The sequence below is a fragment of the Pseudophryne corroboree genome, chromosome 4, assembly GCF_028390025.1.
Source record: "Pseudophryne corroboree isolate aPseCor3 chromosome 4, aPseCor3.hap2, whole genome shotgun sequence".
In the NCBI taxonomy this organism is placed as follows: Eukaryota; Metazoa; Chordata; class Amphibia; order Anura; family Myobatrachidae; genus Pseudophryne; species Pseudophryne corroboree.
Genome location: NC_086447.1, coordinates 248,542,902 through 248,559,783, shown reverse-complemented (window position 1 = coordinate 248,559,783; position 16,882 = coordinate 248,542,902). Strand labels below are relative to the sequence as shown.

Below are 16,882 nucleotides of genomic sequence, written 5' to 3'. Positions count from 1 at the left end.
GTTGCTTGGCTTTCTCTGTAGCATAAGAGATCTGATGCAGCATACTGTATCTAGAACACTTTCTGTATTAGTTCCTTAAACGGGGAGACCACACCCGCTCCATAGAGGATTGGCAGAAGTCCCATATATGTATGCTTTGGTAAGTTACTAAATAGAACACATGCTTGTTTTCCCAAGAGAGGGCTTCCCACCAAAGTACTATTATGTGAGAGTGGATATTCAGCAAAAGGTTTTACTTTTGCCATGTATAGTGTTTATCTTAGATAAGACACAGCATCACACTGGAATAGAAGCTTAAACATTATTTATAATGTACTATAGAAACCAAGATTTCTCCTATGCCATGCACCTTTATGAAGGAATAATAATACAAATATGTACATTGTCTAGTGCATGAGAATACTAAAAGTTTCGATCATAAAATAAGTAATCAATATGCTTAAAGCTTCTGTATTTGCATTATTGTGTCTTTACAACACATTTAGTAGTAATCAGAGCTTGGCAGAAATGTCCACCAGCAAGCACTTGGGCCTTCTACTTGTATTATCTCACACATGGAGGACATTTGTTGGGTAATGCCTGCTTTAGTCACAGTGAGCTATGGTCTCCTAGTTACCTGTAAATTAATGGAACAGTAACATGTTTCCTATATGCATATGTCTACAAGCTGAATAATTCCTACTTCTGTGTCTCATTTCATAATATTGGCCACCCCCCCCCCCCCCCCCCCAAATAATGGACTTACAATAATGACATTGCAGGGACACTATACTGCAGTGTAGGCGCAGCTAAGTGCATGGGGAGCGATATTGCCTGGGTGAACCATGCTGCACTGCATAACTTGTGTATAAAGTGTTCATTTTGCATTTCTAATACTCCACTTCAACAATATTAACATATAAAGCATAAGAACAGAATGAGAGAATTGCATACAATACGCAGAATTATAGGAAATGTTTGTTACAATAATAAAAACAAAACTCTAAAACATGGGACTGTTCCTGAAAAGTAGGGACAGCTGATAACTATGAAACAAGGGTTATGCAGAAAAATAAGCATTAGACTCTATAGGTAGTATGCCCTTTAAGATTTCTCACTAACAATCAATGACATTTCCATTGTGATGTGAACAAGCAAATAAATATTTATATCTGTAATCTTCCTGCTTCTCCTTTAGTAAACAAGTATTGGGTAATTCTTGTAGTTAATATAACTGACTTATGTAAAAAAAAAAAATGCATGCCTCAATAAAAATTTCAAATCAACAATCAAATAAAACGATAAAATAGTACAGAAAATAGATATTAAACCAACATTACATTTCGTACATGACAGAAAATATCAAAATTAATTGTAAATTGCAATTTGTTTCTTTTTTTTTTCTATCCGTGTATTTGCTTTTTAGTCAAACTTAATCATTATTTACATTATATATTATTGTATACATCCTTTAAAAAATCTTGATAAATATCTGTGACATGGAGTAGGTAGGTCAGTCTTCTTTGATTTGCAATAGATGAACAGTGGCCATGAGAACTTGGATGTGCCCTGTGCATGAAATGTAGCCGCTCTCGCTACTTGTGCAATTCAAACCTCATGGTCATGTGAATGAATCTTTAGACTATGCCTGTGTCATATAGCAGTATCCCAGAAGACAGTTTGCTGTTTGGAATAGGGAGGTGGGCTGTACTTCTTTGAGCCTTTACTCTTCTTCCAGCTGGGCAGGATAGGCATACTTTCTTGCTTACAAAGTCCCTTTTCCGTTTTTTGACGCGATTTAATCTCTTTGCACAGAGTACGCTTTTTCTCAATCATGTCCATCATTGTGTGGTCACCATAAAGCCACTGCATAGGCGGCATCTGTCAAATAGAGTTACATGAAATATTGTTTAGTGATGACACTCTGTAGCTAAAGAAATTATCATGGGAACAAAATATAAAAATGATATGTGTCCATTTTTTTCAATCTATATGTCCTATTATCAGCTGGAATTTTGGCATGAAGCAGCTCCCCGGGTAGATTGGTGAGAAGGTTAGTTAAACCTACTAGATGGCAGTGCAGCTTTACACAGTTTTCATCACACTGGAAAGAGCTGCAGCTTAATCTTTCTTTACTTTGAAACAAATGATGAGTAATCCCTTAGCCCCTTAGTCTTTCTGTTCAGGAGTACAATACTTGTTTATAGATACTGTCTGCAGTTTAAACTATTACCACTAGGTAGCACTCAAGTCATGGGAAAAAGCCTAGACAGTTAAGACTCATGAATGTAGGCTTCTTGATGTCTGATTGCCCACAGACAAATGCTTACTGAAGAAATACTGCCTCAAATGTACATGTACAGAACTTTAATCTTTTTGGAAGTATCACCACGGGCGTTTATCCATGCATTTGTGTCCGTCCTATCTCATCTTTTCAGTTTCTATTCTTTCTCTCTATCTTCAAAAGCAAAAAAATACATCAGGTTTATGGTGTTGACAATTCGGCCTGATTCCAAGTTGTGCGTAAAGCAGTCACAATTGCGGATCTACGCCTGTATTCAGAGTCAGCCACATCTGTGCAAAAACACTGCCTACTATCAGCATGCATGTGCACCAGCCCTACCCAAGCTGCAAGAGATCAAACACAATCTCTGGCACCATTATACTGTGTGCGGATGCCCCATTGCCACACAGTTATATCAGCCACAAGTGAATATTTCTGTATCTATATGCAGTATAACTGAATCGCCTGTAATTACTCTAAGATGCACTTGCACTTGAGTTGCATGTAGCTCTGAATAAGGCCCTCTGTGTTTGATACTGAGCAAATGAAGCCGTAAGAGAACATATCACGTATATTTTGTTTTGTGTTGTGTTATTATCATTTTACTTTGCTAATTCAAGCCACGGTGTGGAGGTGCAGAATAGTGGGGCTGACACTGATACAGTACATACCAGTCCCTCTTTTTCAGGCCCAGAAGTATTGGGATTCCTGGTCCCAACTCCGGACTATGCAGAGCGTCATTGATGTGATTAAGTGATGGCCTCTAAGAAGCGCGTGGCCACCACCAGAAACACGTTATAAACCACAGTTGCTTAGACGTTGGTACACGTTTGCAAAGCCCTTACTATCAAAACTTTTTTCGCAGAATGGGGTTACTTGTATAATGACCAATGTAGTGTTATTCCAACAAGGGTGTATCTGAAAGATTGCGGCTTATCCCTAGGGTGGGAAAGGGATATTTGCATCATTAGTTTTTGTATAAAATTACATGTGTACTGAAGGTGGAGTAATCTATGATATGCTTTCATTAAGTATGTTTTAAATTATGAAGGGTTACTGTATCTTACATACCTTAGATGCATCCCAATACCTTCCCATAGAATTACTAATAAAATACTAAGTAATGATCCTCCTACTACAGTGTGAAGACTGTTACAAAATGATCACAAGTCGCCATGGTTATATAAAAACTTGAGGCTATAATTAAAAATTCTTGCTTAGATAATAAATGTAAAATATAAAAAAAAACTCAAAAATCTCTGTATATTGCAACATTATTTATTTATTTTATGGTAACATATTCAAGTGTAGTATAATAGATCTACACAAATTATATAGACAGTCAATAGGTCGACCCCATATGGTCGACATGCAATTGGCGGACATGTTCAAAAGATCGACAGGGTCACAAGCTCAACAGTGAAAAGAATGACTGTGTCAGCAGGGTTAAAAGGCTGACATGGAAATGGTTGGCACAAAAAAGGTAGACACAAGTGTTTTAAAATGTTTTGTGGGCAAAATTTGTCCATATCACAGTTTGTGGCCACAATTAGTGCAAACATAGATCCTCACAGGCTTTATTTGCTCACTACATTTCGGGGAAGGTGCCTCGCTCCGCTACTGCTGTTCCAGCACAAGTCATTACTTTTCCCCTATAGTAGTCCACGTGGATGGTACAGTAAATGTAGTAAAAGTTGAAAAAATTAAGAAAAAAAATCCTTGAGTTGACCATTTGTGTGTCCATCATTGTAATGTTGATTGTGTGAACCAGTCAACCTTTTGTACCTGTCGACCATAAACAGAGTCAACCTTTTACCTATTGACCTTTTGCATGTCAACTATATGGGGTTGACCTACTGACTGTCTAAATAGACACTATCTATACAGTGGAACCCACACATTCTGTACCAGTTTAATACTTATTTCTCTAATACCAACATCTGAGGGCCTAATTCAGATCTGATCGCAGCAGCAAATTTGTTAGCTAATGGGCAAAACCATGTACACTGCGGAGGGGGGGGGGGGGGGGGGCAGATATAACATGTGCAGAAAGAGTTATTGCAGTGTAAAAATAAAGCAGCCAGTATTTACCCTGCACAGAAATAATATAATCCACCAACTGTGTCGCTTTGTCTGCTCTCTTTCTTCAGTACAAAATAACTGGTGCAGTCACTTACAGTAAAGAGCATAAATGCTTCATTGCCCACCAAAGAGATCCTGATATACTCTTGAACAATCCAGATGCTTCAACCACATTATTTAGAATGCACTGAAAATACTGTATAAACCCCAAGAAATTGGGTGGGAAGACCGGACTAAACCATGCAGAAAAAGCTGTCTTTAATTGTGTAGTTTGTCAATTCTGAAAAATAGGGACAATTCATTTAAATGTGGTCCCTTCCATATTAGGCAAAGTCAGCAGCTATGAAACATGTTATCCTGAGGGATAATTCCCAGCATATCCTGCCAATCTGCAGAGAGACATGTTGGGATTTAGAGTTTTACAAGTGATGAGCTACAAGTTGCAGCTGCTTTAATGTGAGTTGCACCTAGTTTTCTCCAACAAGGTGAGAGAGTAAAAGTGAATACAATACATCTAGTGACCTTAGAGTTCAAATCTCCACTCCATCTCTCTTGAAGGATTGACACATCTCCCCGGAGTGTATAATGTGGGTAATTCAGAGTTGATCGCAACAGAAACTTTGTTAGCAGTTGGGCAAAACCATGTGCACTGCAGGTGTGGCAGATATAACACGTGCAGAGAGAGTTAGATTTGGGTGGGTTATTTTGTTTCTGTGCAGGGTAAATATTGGCTGCTTTATTTTTACACTGCAATTTAGATTTCAGTTTGAACACACCCCACCCAAATCTAACTCTCTCTGCACATGTTATTTCTGCCCCCCCCCCTCCCCCCTGCAGTGCACATGGTTTTGCCCAACTGCTAACGAATTTGCTGCCGCGATCAACTCTGAATTAGGCCCATTGGCCCTCATTCCGAGTTGTTCGCTCGCAAGCTGCTTTTAGCAGCATTGCACACGCTAAGCCGCCGCCTACTGGGAGTGAATCTTAGCATAGTAAAATTGTGAACGAAAGATTAGCAGAATTGCGAATAGACACTTCTTAGCAGTTTCTGAGTAGCTCCACAATTACTCGGCAACTGCGATCAGTTCCGTCAGTTTCGTTCCTGGTTTGACATCACAAACACACCCAGCGTTCGCCCAGACACTCCCCCGTTTCTTCAGACACTCCCGCATTTTTCCAAGATACGGCAGCGTTTTTTCACACACACCCATAAAACGGCCAGTTTCCGCCCAGAAACACCCACTTCCTGTCAATCACATTACGATCACCAGAACGAAGAAAAAACCTCGTAATGCCGTGAGTAAAATACCTAACTGCATAGCAAATTTACTTGGCGCAGTCGCAGTGCGAACATTGCGCATGCGCAATTAGCGTAAAATCGCTGCGATGCGAAGAAAATTCCTGAGCGAACAACTCGGAATGACCACCATTGTACACTAACGATGTGCTGCGCAGAGTATAGATGAGCAAATTGAGAAAGAACCCTCCCCACTTCATCAAACGTTCCTAAATAAGAGCAAGAACTCACTGAGCTGATACACTATGTTGCTTTAAACACTGTGTTGCTCACAAGTAGTTCTGTATCCAACCACTTTCTCCGATATGTATCTAGGTGTCCCCAAATTAGCAGAATGAGCAATTAGTGTTATACTAGTCAATGTACCTTAAGTATTAAGAAAAATTTTGTTTGACTTTTCCCTAAACAATGGGCAGTAAGGAAACTACTGCATTATTTGTGTGTTGTAAAAACCCAACTAGTTGAATGGTTACAATTTAAAGAAAGCCGCTCTTATAACAGCACAGCATGCAGTGTTGTCAAACAATGTTACATAATAAATGTAACCACAGTATGACTGAAAAGAACACAGCTGTGGTGGACATATTGCTTGGTGTTGGTAAAGTACACATAGTAATTTTATGAGGCTATAAACAGTACTGAAGATGAGTGGAAAGTGTTTGTAACTATAAGGAGTGGGTAAGAGAATCAGTGAAAGACACAAGATCAGCTCTTCATATGCTGTAAAGACTGATGTGAGCTTCTATGTCATGATTTCACAGGAGCTGTGCACTTTTTACTGCTTGTCTATAAATCATTGATGGCTGTCTGGCAGAGGATGATGGGAGGTGCAGTTCCACCCAGTATAATGCAGATGCAGTTTATCAGGAGCAATGAAGAAATATCTTCCCTATTTCTACCCACAAAGCCCATAAAAGCAGATATTGAAACAGTGATATTTATGACATTTATTTCAAATAACTTGTGCTTGTAAAAACTGTCTAATACAAGCTGAACTGCTTGCTTGAATATAATACCATGAGCTATACTAATGATTTAGGATACATTATTCTGGTAAACTATGGTCCTTAAAAAATCCCTTACATTGATCTCTATGGTCGATGATCTTAATTTTCTTCATCTAGTAGAAAACTCTGGACATCTTCACTTATATTACATTATTTTAAAGAGAGGATTAAAAAAACAATATTTTGGGGGTAAGAGCACTTTAGCTTACACTTACATACTTTTGTATTATTTCAATGTGAGTTAGGAAACACTATTTGTGGCAGTGCCATTATTTAGCATATTGTAAATAACTGTACCTGAGCCATGTGTTTTGATGAATACATATTTACCTAGCTTACTTCCCACATGTGAAGTTCAGTCAAAGCCATACAACAACACATTTATATTCTGCAAAGCCTCCTGTCTCAGCCTTCTGTGAGCATCTGGGTTTACTCATCCATCTTCCATTCATACTCACGGTTATATAAACTGGCCTGTTAGCACCAATATACTGCGCACTGCTAAATAGATGTTTCTATTTCCATTACTAAAGTATATATATATATATATATATCACGTTATATCTAATTAGGGTGAACCTTTTTTTATTATTATTATTAGTAGTAGTAGTAGTAGTAGTAGTAGTAGTAGTAGTAGTAGTAGTAGTAGTAGTAGTAGTATTGTATTATTATTGTTATTAAGGAATTGTCTTCTTCTTCAGTATATGCATTAAATACCTCCATTACGAAAGTAGCCCTTATGATACCTCATGTTAAAAACAGCAATGTACGATGTGTAGCCATACAGTAGATGTGACTGGCATGGAGATTTAAAATGTGTGTGTTTTTTTTATGTTAAAACACATTTTAAAAGGGCAAAATGCATTTAGTTTTTCAGAGAAAGAATATTCCTAGAGTTTTCTTATGAGATAAAGCAGAGGATATGGTACATTGTTTATGAAAATCCTCCCTTTTCGGTGTAGCACCCGCACCTTTCCATTCTGCAAGAGGACTTCCTTTTTCTACTAGCTCTAAGCCAGTAGAGATCAGGTCTCTTTTTTTACCTTTGACATGACATGTTGTAGGACCCAACTCTGACCCAATATACTACTAGAGCTATACGTCTGCTCCCCTTTCGGTGGGACTGCAGAAACCCCAGCATGGGTAAATCCAGAGAACTAAAAGTTCTCCAATATCTAAGTCAAGCTAATACTTCTATGTGTCCAGATGTCGCACAGGGGCCCAGGTAAGAGTCCTTTAGCTACATCACTGACTGTTTAAAGATTCTATTTTCTTTATAGTATTCAAGTACTCTCATAATATAGAGAACATAAAAGAGGGTTGGTCATGGAAACACTGATATTTTAAAGACATTGATAGTGGAAGACAAAACAACACATTTAATGATTTGTTTTTACCAGCTACTAACTTTCGTAGTTAGTTTGGTAAAGTAACACAGGTGATACACAAACTCATGCACTGAAAGGAAAAGATATCAGCACAACACAAGTGTGATAAAGTATTTTGATGCTGCCTTTATTTGTATTCTTTTTCAAGATGATAATATAGGTATGGATTTTCATGCACAAACACTTACATGTCATCTTTATTGATTTTGGCAATAGAATGGGCTCAGAATAAGCCTCTAATTGCCAGGAGTTCTGCAATCCAGGTCAATTGACAGATCTCTGGCAAATAAAAGAGGTAATGGCTACTGTACAATATACATAATACACAATATTGTATTTTTTATTTATTTGTTAAATGCCACAGGGCAGAATATTGTGTAGCTGCCAGATGTCGATGACAATGATGGCTGTGCAAGTATTTTGTATAGACAGTGACATTTCAGAGTGTATTACAAACATGCACCAAGACCAAACTACTGTAATGCAAAAACTGTCACACATATTACAATACAGAAGGGACAATGTTAAAATGTATGTACAAATCATTGACAATTTGCGGTAGACAAGACATTCATCTCTACACAGAAACAAGGCTGTGAAATTTATCAAACTCCGTTAATCGTTTTGACAGTAAAAAGTGTGCACAAAGTGTAAAAAAGTTAAATAAAGTACAAATAGTAAAATGTTACAATAAAATTACAGAATGAGTCAAATCTGGGTCAACGTAGAATTTTAGGAACGAGAAACACAAAGCTTCACCGTGAACAGAGCTTCGGATGACTTTGTTGACTAATGGTAGACATAGAGTGGACCATACGAGAGGACAAACACACAGCTGACGGCAACAGATGACAGACAGAGAAGTGGAAAGTATTTGGCATGTTGAACCACATGACGTCATTCACTATTGGGTAACGGTGGTACCTGGCTCTGTTGGTGCTCATTGGCTTGCCTGAGGGGAGTAACTGAAGGAGGAGGCACACCTGAAGTTGAAGCAGAACGACCTAATTTGCAGCTTATTTTCATTTCTGCAAAATAAACCATCAAACAAGAAATCAGAGCGACAGTTACAAATGCACATAAGCATGCCTAAAAAAAAGCAAGCATTTACCATCCACACACAGCTAATTACTTTACTACATTTGAAACAGCATGTTGTATAACATATTTTCAACGGGTTGGGTATGCGTGACCAACTATACCAATGTCGGGATCCCGACACTGAGATGGGGGAGGGGGGCGAGCGCAACAAGCCCATTGCGGGCTCGCTGCGCTTGCCATGTTGCGGGCTCGGTGGCATGCTATGCTCGCCATAGGTTCTATTGCCACTCTATGGGTCTCTTGGACACCCAAGAGTGGGAATAGTCCCTGCTAGTTGGCATGCCGACTGTCGGGATTCTAAGGGGGCGGGATGTAGGGGGAGGTATTATGAGCGGCGGACTCCTGACCGCCGTTCACATACAGTAACTACATCCCATTTTCAACTACATACAATTTGTAATTCTAGCCTAATATAATATTGCCTATATTTATATTTAAACAGACAGGATCAGACATAACGTGCAATTGCCATTAGCACACCACTTCGGTTCCACAATTTTCATATTGTTATCATTGCACTCTATACTGGAGAATGCGGTTTGTGTAATTAGGTTTTATTTAAAATCAACCTGAATTAGAGGGGGTACCAGTGGCCCAAGCCCCATCACTTTTATATCTAGACCTGCAAGCAGAATGAATATACATGAAGAACATCTAATAATATGTTTTTGTTTGCCGGCTTCAATATGCTATGCAGTTAGAAGACAAAGAATAATTACTTTCCCACTTTTTGTAACATAATTGCACAATATTTCTCAAGATGCATCTTTGATGGCTGATTTTTTTTTAGATTTGCTTAATTCGTTGCTGAGCAATCTCCACACAGAACTATGTAAACTTAAAATTGCAAAAATAAAATGCTGGTACCTGTATAATGAAATTTATATTTTGAAAGTGGGAAGAGGCAGGTCTTTTCCAGACTGCTAACAGGCTGAATTTTGATGGATACCAAGAAGCAGAATAAAAATCTATATGGCTATTAAAGGAGGCAGCGTAGTAACTGTAACAGGGATGGCTGCAGAACCCATCTAATCATGTTCTGCTTTTGCAGCAAACTTCTTAGTTAACGGACTGTTCAGGATTTTCTTCTAAATTAATATTTATCAAAGAGGAGTACTTCAAAATAATTCATATTAAGTATTGTTTAAATATCATTATGTTTACTGCAGTGCATCAGGTCCTCATAAACAGTAGTGTACAGGCTTGGACTGGCCCACAGGGGTACAGGGGAAACCACCAGTGGGCCCCACTGCCTGGGGGCCCACCTCCTGCTCTAAGGATCAGGTTCCAGACTCTGCACTTGAATCATACATTATACATATGTTACCTTATACTGGACTATGCTGCATTTTCTACAGTGCATTGCTGCTAACTAATCTGTTATTAATCTGGTTCATTATCATGCATGCAGCAGCTTAATATACTGTATATATTTATGAAGGGGCCCAACCATTGCACTCTCTAATGGTTAGTCAAACCAATGAGGTGGCAAGCCACACCCCCTCTGCAGACTGGTCACTCTGCTACCATGGGCCCCTACCACTGCATGCCCCCGGTGGGCCCTACACAGTAGCGGATTTTGCCACGGGCAAGCAGGACTTTTACCCGGGGTGCCGCCTTCCGGAGGGCACCGCACCAGGGCAAGATCCACTGCTGTTGTGCTGCCCGCTGCCCCCCGCTGCCGCTGGCCGCTGTGAAGGGAAACTAGAGTTTTCCTTCGTGGAGAGGTCCTTTACTGTGCGGTGCGCGATGACGTCATCGCGCACCGCACAGCAAAGGTCCACTCCACGAAGGCAACTTTGCTGTGCGGTACGCAATGACGTCATCGCGCACCGCACAGTAAAGGACCTCTCCACGAATGGCTTCACAGCGGCCAGCGGCAGCGGGGGCAGCGTGCGGCACATTTCAGAGCGCAACAGTAGTCTGTACAGGGGCGTAAATGACCACGCCCCCTGTATGAAGCCACACCCCCATTGCCGCCCGGGGCGTGCAAAGCCCCAGAACCGGCCCTGGCCCTACATGCCCCAGTCCGATACCGGTAGTGTATATGCAGTGGCAAATTTCCCAGTAGGCATGTGAGGCACTTGTTTGGGGGTGGCACTTGGAGGCTTGTTTTGGTACTGTCAGTACAAAACATATCAGTATGGTAACTGCTAAATTTTTCCACTGTACCATATGCCATCTTGAATGCACATACTGCCCCTGTAAACTGTCCTACTTAGTAAATATGTATACATAATTAAAAATAAAAAAAATCTCATAGTGGCTTTTTCTTTATTATTCTATTAAATTGGCTATCATCAAATGAGGGCTTATAACCGATCAATAAAAATAATACAATTAGGCAGCCATTTCTGTTGTGCCTAGGGGCGGCCTCACCTCTAAATCCGCACCTGTGTATATGACGTTCTAAGCTATACCTGATCATCCATGGATATAATAATAAAATTTGTCCATTTAAGAATATGAATGTCTTCTTTTGGCTTCTCCCATGTAACCTCAGGTACTTCACTGCAATAGTCAATATATCAGACTCTGAAGAAGACCACTTTTTAGGGCATTTTTCCTAAAATTTGCAGTCAGCCCACGAATACTGTGAATCCTTATCACCGCACATCATGGCAATAAGGAATATTTTGTTAGGAAGTACCAATTTGAATCGCTGGGGCACAGGCTCTGATAAGATCTCGTTTCAGTGATTAGAAAGAAGTGATCACATATGCAAGAACTTTACTTCTGCCAATGGGACCCCTTGCGGCAACTGCGCATGCGTGGTTCTCCATCGGCAAACCACGCAATGTACTTCAGGACTTCCTGTAGCAAGATCCCTCTCTGGCATGGCAGCTCCATTGTTGGGAATAAGTTAACTCCATCTGCAATTAGCAGACGCAAAGCAAGAGCTACCGTAATAATTAACAGTATTATAAATGTGTGAAAATCAGTTGCAGATTGTAGAAGGCGTACCTTAGTTGGTATCTTTAGCCCAGTGTGAAGATGAAGCATTATTAATCCAACGTAGTGATGTAACTATGACCTTCACAAGCTGGAGAAATGCCCTAGGTAAACTGCATTGTATAATGAACTTGGGGAGACATTCTTGCTGCTTATTGCAAAACACTTGACTCCGAACGTTCTTGTGCATACTAATAAACTTAGAGTGAGCAGCTTTCTGCTATTATAATGAAAATGTAATATTACTATACAGGTGGAGCCCAGATCAAATGTCCAACTATTACTGTAATAATTCAAGGTCTCTAAAGTAAATGATTGAGTTTACTGAATGTGGAAAATGCCTTTAATATAGAGGGGTGGCAGTAGAAGAGTTGATGTAATAAGCAAAACCATATTACAAGCAGACATTACCACATATTGATCTTGGTGTAATGTGAAGCTTTAGTGGTCTGGTCTGTGGTCTTTGTTAGTGCATTAATGTAAATAGCAGGGAATATAGTGTCATGTTTAGGATTTACTGTTATAAATATATTTCTGATGACAATGGCATGATCGTGTAATGCAGGGATTTAGCTGGGCATGTAGGCATGCTAGTGTAAAGAGTACTTGAAACAATATTGTCTATGTACTATATACTGTATATCAGTCTTATTGGAACCATACTTGTCAAATCTCTGCACCTTTTCAGCATTGCAATTACATGTGGTCCAGAACCTTTTAAATTTCAACACAAAGTAATGTGAGTTCGCAGTAAAGGGGGAATTGAATGTACATTGGGCCTTATCCATGTTTGTTAGGAAACCAAAAAAGCACACCAATGGGCAAAACCATGTTGCACTGCAGGTAGGGCAGATGTAACATGTGCAGAGAGAATTGGATTTGGGTGGGGTGTGTTCAAACTGAAATCTAAATTGCAGTGGAAAAATAAAGCAGCCAAAATTTCTGAATCAAAATAGATATGGAGGATGTGTCAATGTGACGTGGGATGCTACATAAATCTAATTTGGTTCTTACAAAGTATTGTATAATATATCAATATCCATTTGGGAGCTTCCAAATAATTTTAGAGTTTTTTTGGTTTGTTGGAGATGCCACCATGTTATATGGGTGGCTTAGTAGTGTGTGCAAATGGTATTAGAGCAGAGAAAGGACACGTATCTATTGATATGTGTATTACGGATCACACTGCTAAATTGATGGGATTAGTGTCACATTGTACTAATTCCATCACCAACTATATTCTGCACTGATTCCAGTTCCAGCCTGCATTGGGGGGGTAAATGTATGAAGCAATGATAATCCGCTACTCTAAATGTATTCAAATGCAGACCACAGAGAAATCAGCTTTTCTGCAGCGGCACCTTCTGTTTCTGTTAATAATAAAAAAAGCATTATGGATACTTACTAAGAAACAAATAGCTGAGCTCTTCGTGACTTCCTCACTAACACATAGCGAGTAGCGACATCTGTTATCTGAGGATTGCGCTTCGGTGACTAACCAGTCCCGCCGCATTGTTGGTTACTAAAGAAAACAAGTGGAGCTATTGCCTATATTATTCAGATTATAGCTATCATTTATCTACTACAGTGTATACAATGATAACTAAAACCTGATTGGCTATTATGGCCAACACATCCAAATGTCCTCTTAAGAAACTTTGATAAATCTTCCCCTTAGTGTAGAATAAAGATGCAGATAAATAATTCTATATCACCTTTCATTCTCACAGGGTACCTCTTATGTGAACAAAGTAACATTGGATGATGAAAGAGCGTATAATGGTTCACTGCACCTTATTAAGTCCTTTAAATCAGGCATGTCCAAAGTCCGGCCTGGGAGCCAATTGCGGTTGTGCTGACATTTTCACCTGCCCGCAGCCTCTGCTCACATTTCCCATCTGCTCACATATTCACCGGCCCGCAGCCTCTGTGCAGCCAGAAGCAGGTGGAGCAGTAGGCGTGGGATGCCAGAAGACGGGACGCACAGTGAGGACAGCGCAATCCAGTGGCATCCCAGCAGCAGCTGATAGTGGTGCCCCACGAGCGCGCACTTACCTTCCCAGGAGAGATGGAAGGACTTTCTGGCTTTCTTGCTGTCTGGAGCAGTTGAGGGGGTGCCGCCGCCACTGTGAAGCTGTGAAGTTTTTGCCATCTTTCTGGTGAGTGTGCGGGTTGTGGGGGCAGGAGTTCTGGATGATGCTGCAGTAAGCTGGAGGGTGGGGGTATTAGGGGTATTGGCACACTGTGTATTGATGATTCTAGCAGCACTGCTGGGGACATATAATGTGTATCTGGCACTGGGGGCATTTGTGTATCTGGCAGCACTGCTGGGGGCATTTGTGTATCTAGCAGTACTGCTGGGAGCATTTGTGTATCTGGCAGCACAGCTGGGGGCATATAATGTGTATCTGGCAGCACAGCTGGGGGCATATAATGTGTATCTGGCAACACAGCTGGGGGCATATAATGTGTATCTGGCAGCACAGCTGGGGGCATATAATGTGTATCTGGCTGCACTGCTGGGGGCATATAATGTGTTTCTGGCAGCACTGTGGGGGCATATAATGTGTATCTGGCAGCACTGTAGTGGGCATATAATGTGTATCTGGCACTGGGGGCATTTGTGTATCTGACAGCACTGGGGGGGGGGGGCATTTGTGTATATGGCAGCAATGCTGGGGGCATTTGTGTATCTGGCAGCACTGCTGGGCACATTTTCACCCCACCAAATCTGGCCTTCTTTGCAAAAAGTTTGGACACCCCTGCTTTAAATGATCCATAAAATAGACCAACAAGGCCTAAAATCTGAATACATTTACCCACAGACTGCAGTAAGGAGGAGCTATAATTTTAAAGTCAGTGGCATATTTAAAGAGGATTATAAATCTGTCCTCCCTGAGGGATAGTCCAACAGATGACCATGTATTCTGCCTTTCATACCTGAGCTATTGTTTCCTGCCAGCATGGTTGGACTCACAGACGATCTTCCAAGTCTACAGGAAATATGTGTTGTGCCCGATGTTCCATCCCATTCCTGAGACTTGATCGATTCTCTGGAGGATGGTGATGAATGGTGACCAGGTCGCTCTTTGTTTTCCAACTTTGGTAAAGGTTCTGTACTGTGACTTCTAACCTTCATTTCCTCTGATGGTTCTAAAAACATTAGATGCATTAATGGAACATTTATAAATGGCTTAAGTCACATTAATAACATGCTAGGAAAATGTATACAAGTGGTCCAGGAACATGACCTTTACAGATATTACCTGCTAGTATAGCTAGTATAGCGGTGTAGGAAAGATATATAAGTAGAAATCAGGCCTCTAAAGAATCAAGCCAGATTTATCTTCTTGTACTGTAGCTATGGAGATTTTGTGTTGAATTTATGCTCTAAGTTTGCAATCATCAAATGGAAAGCCACCTTCAGACAACTAATCTATTGGTTTGTGCATGTCCTCCTACAACAGTAATTAACGTTTAATTGATTTATAATTCTGCTTTTAAGTAGTTTTAATTATTTATAAATATATTATATAGTGTTCATTCTAGCACCCTACACCTAACCAGTGTGGAGGGTATATTTTAATTTTGAAGGGAAACATTTTAGACATGATGCATTGTAGTATATTTGACGGATTTCCCCCAGGATTATCAAGATTTACGGATGTGTCCTCATACACCAAGCCTTAATATGCCACATAGTATGATTCAGCCGCGATTCAGCCGTACTGAGTGGTGTAGCGTAGCATCTTTCTCTTTCATTTTTGCACCTTATTCGTACTGCAGATGCAGTGAAACACAGCTCACAGTTTCCAATTCAGACCTGGATGCAGCCTCGTGGTCACTCAGGCCACATCCAGGTGTTCTGTGCATGCGCACTGTCCATTTTGTGCATGTGCGGCCTTACACATTTTGTCCGCAATGTGATTGACAGGCACGGGCACTGTGGGCAGAGTTACGGCATTGTGGGGGTGGTACTGGGAAAACAGGGACAGGCCAGGACTATTTCTGGGCCATCTGCATTACATCACATGCAGCTGCTCAAAGAAAATGGCCGCTGACCGCCTGACAGCGCATCTAGGCTGCACTTCCAAGGGTCAACCTTAGATCCAATGCCTCCGCAACCTTATTGCGGACGCATCTGGGGACGGCTTCACACATGCTGGGCAGCCTTGCCCCATGCTGGGCAGTCCCCAGCATGTTTGGAGATGAACGCAGATCGCTGCATACGCAGCCAGATTACTTTACAGCATGCCATTAATTGCTTTTACAATTAATGGAGTGATCGCCAGGCTATCTGCTTTTAGCTGCGTGCCTTAATGTACAAAAACATGGTGCCTGCGTAACTACTGCCAGGACCAGTCTGCGTAACCACAGGCCTACCCTTTGGCCCGATCTTCCTTGTTCTTGCATATAGACTGTGTATGTGTACGCAATTGCGAATGAGTTGTGGTAGCTCTGGTGGGCGACTTTTTTCATTTCTGGGTGACAGCTTCACTTGCTGATATCTGCAGTTACATTGCAGAGAAAATCGCACTTGCAGCTGCATTAGCGTACTTCTCTGAATCAGGTCCTTTGAGCGAATAGGACACTCAGCTTGGCTAAATCACATGGGACCTGGCGCACCAAGAGGGGCTGTTTGGCGCAACTGTGGGCACATTGTATGAGGACACATCTGTAAGAAGGAGGGAGCGATCGCTCTACTTCCAGCTCTTCCCCCGGGACAGGCTATTATCAGAGCCTCTGTCCGGCAAGTGCTTTTTGCTAAATTTTAATTTTCACAATTTACAGT

The 16,882-nt window shown here is 40.8% G+C and overlaps 1 protein-coding gene across 2 annotated transcripts in view; it reads right to left on the bottom strand.

Moving 5' to 3' along the window:
• Positions 1-763: 763 nt before the first annotated feature.
• NYAP2 (neuronal tyrosine-phosphorylated phosphoinositide-3-kinase adaptor 2) overlaps positions 764-16,882 on the bottom strand; it is a 293,064-nt gene continuing 276,945 nt past the window's right edge. For both annotated transcript variants that reach the window (XM_063916016.1, XM_063916015.1), the window contains exons 5-7: positions 15,031-15,243; positions 8,962-9,065; positions 764-1,860 (exon numbers count right to left, since the gene is read on the bottom strand). In XM_063916016.1, the coding sequence (XP_063772086.1) occupies positions 1,633-1,860; positions 8,962-9,065; positions 15,031-15,243 (545 nt within the window). In that variant the 3' untranslated portion in view covers positions 764-1,632. The remainder of the gene's footprint in view (positions 1,861-8,961; positions 9,066-15,030; positions 15,244-16,882) is intronic.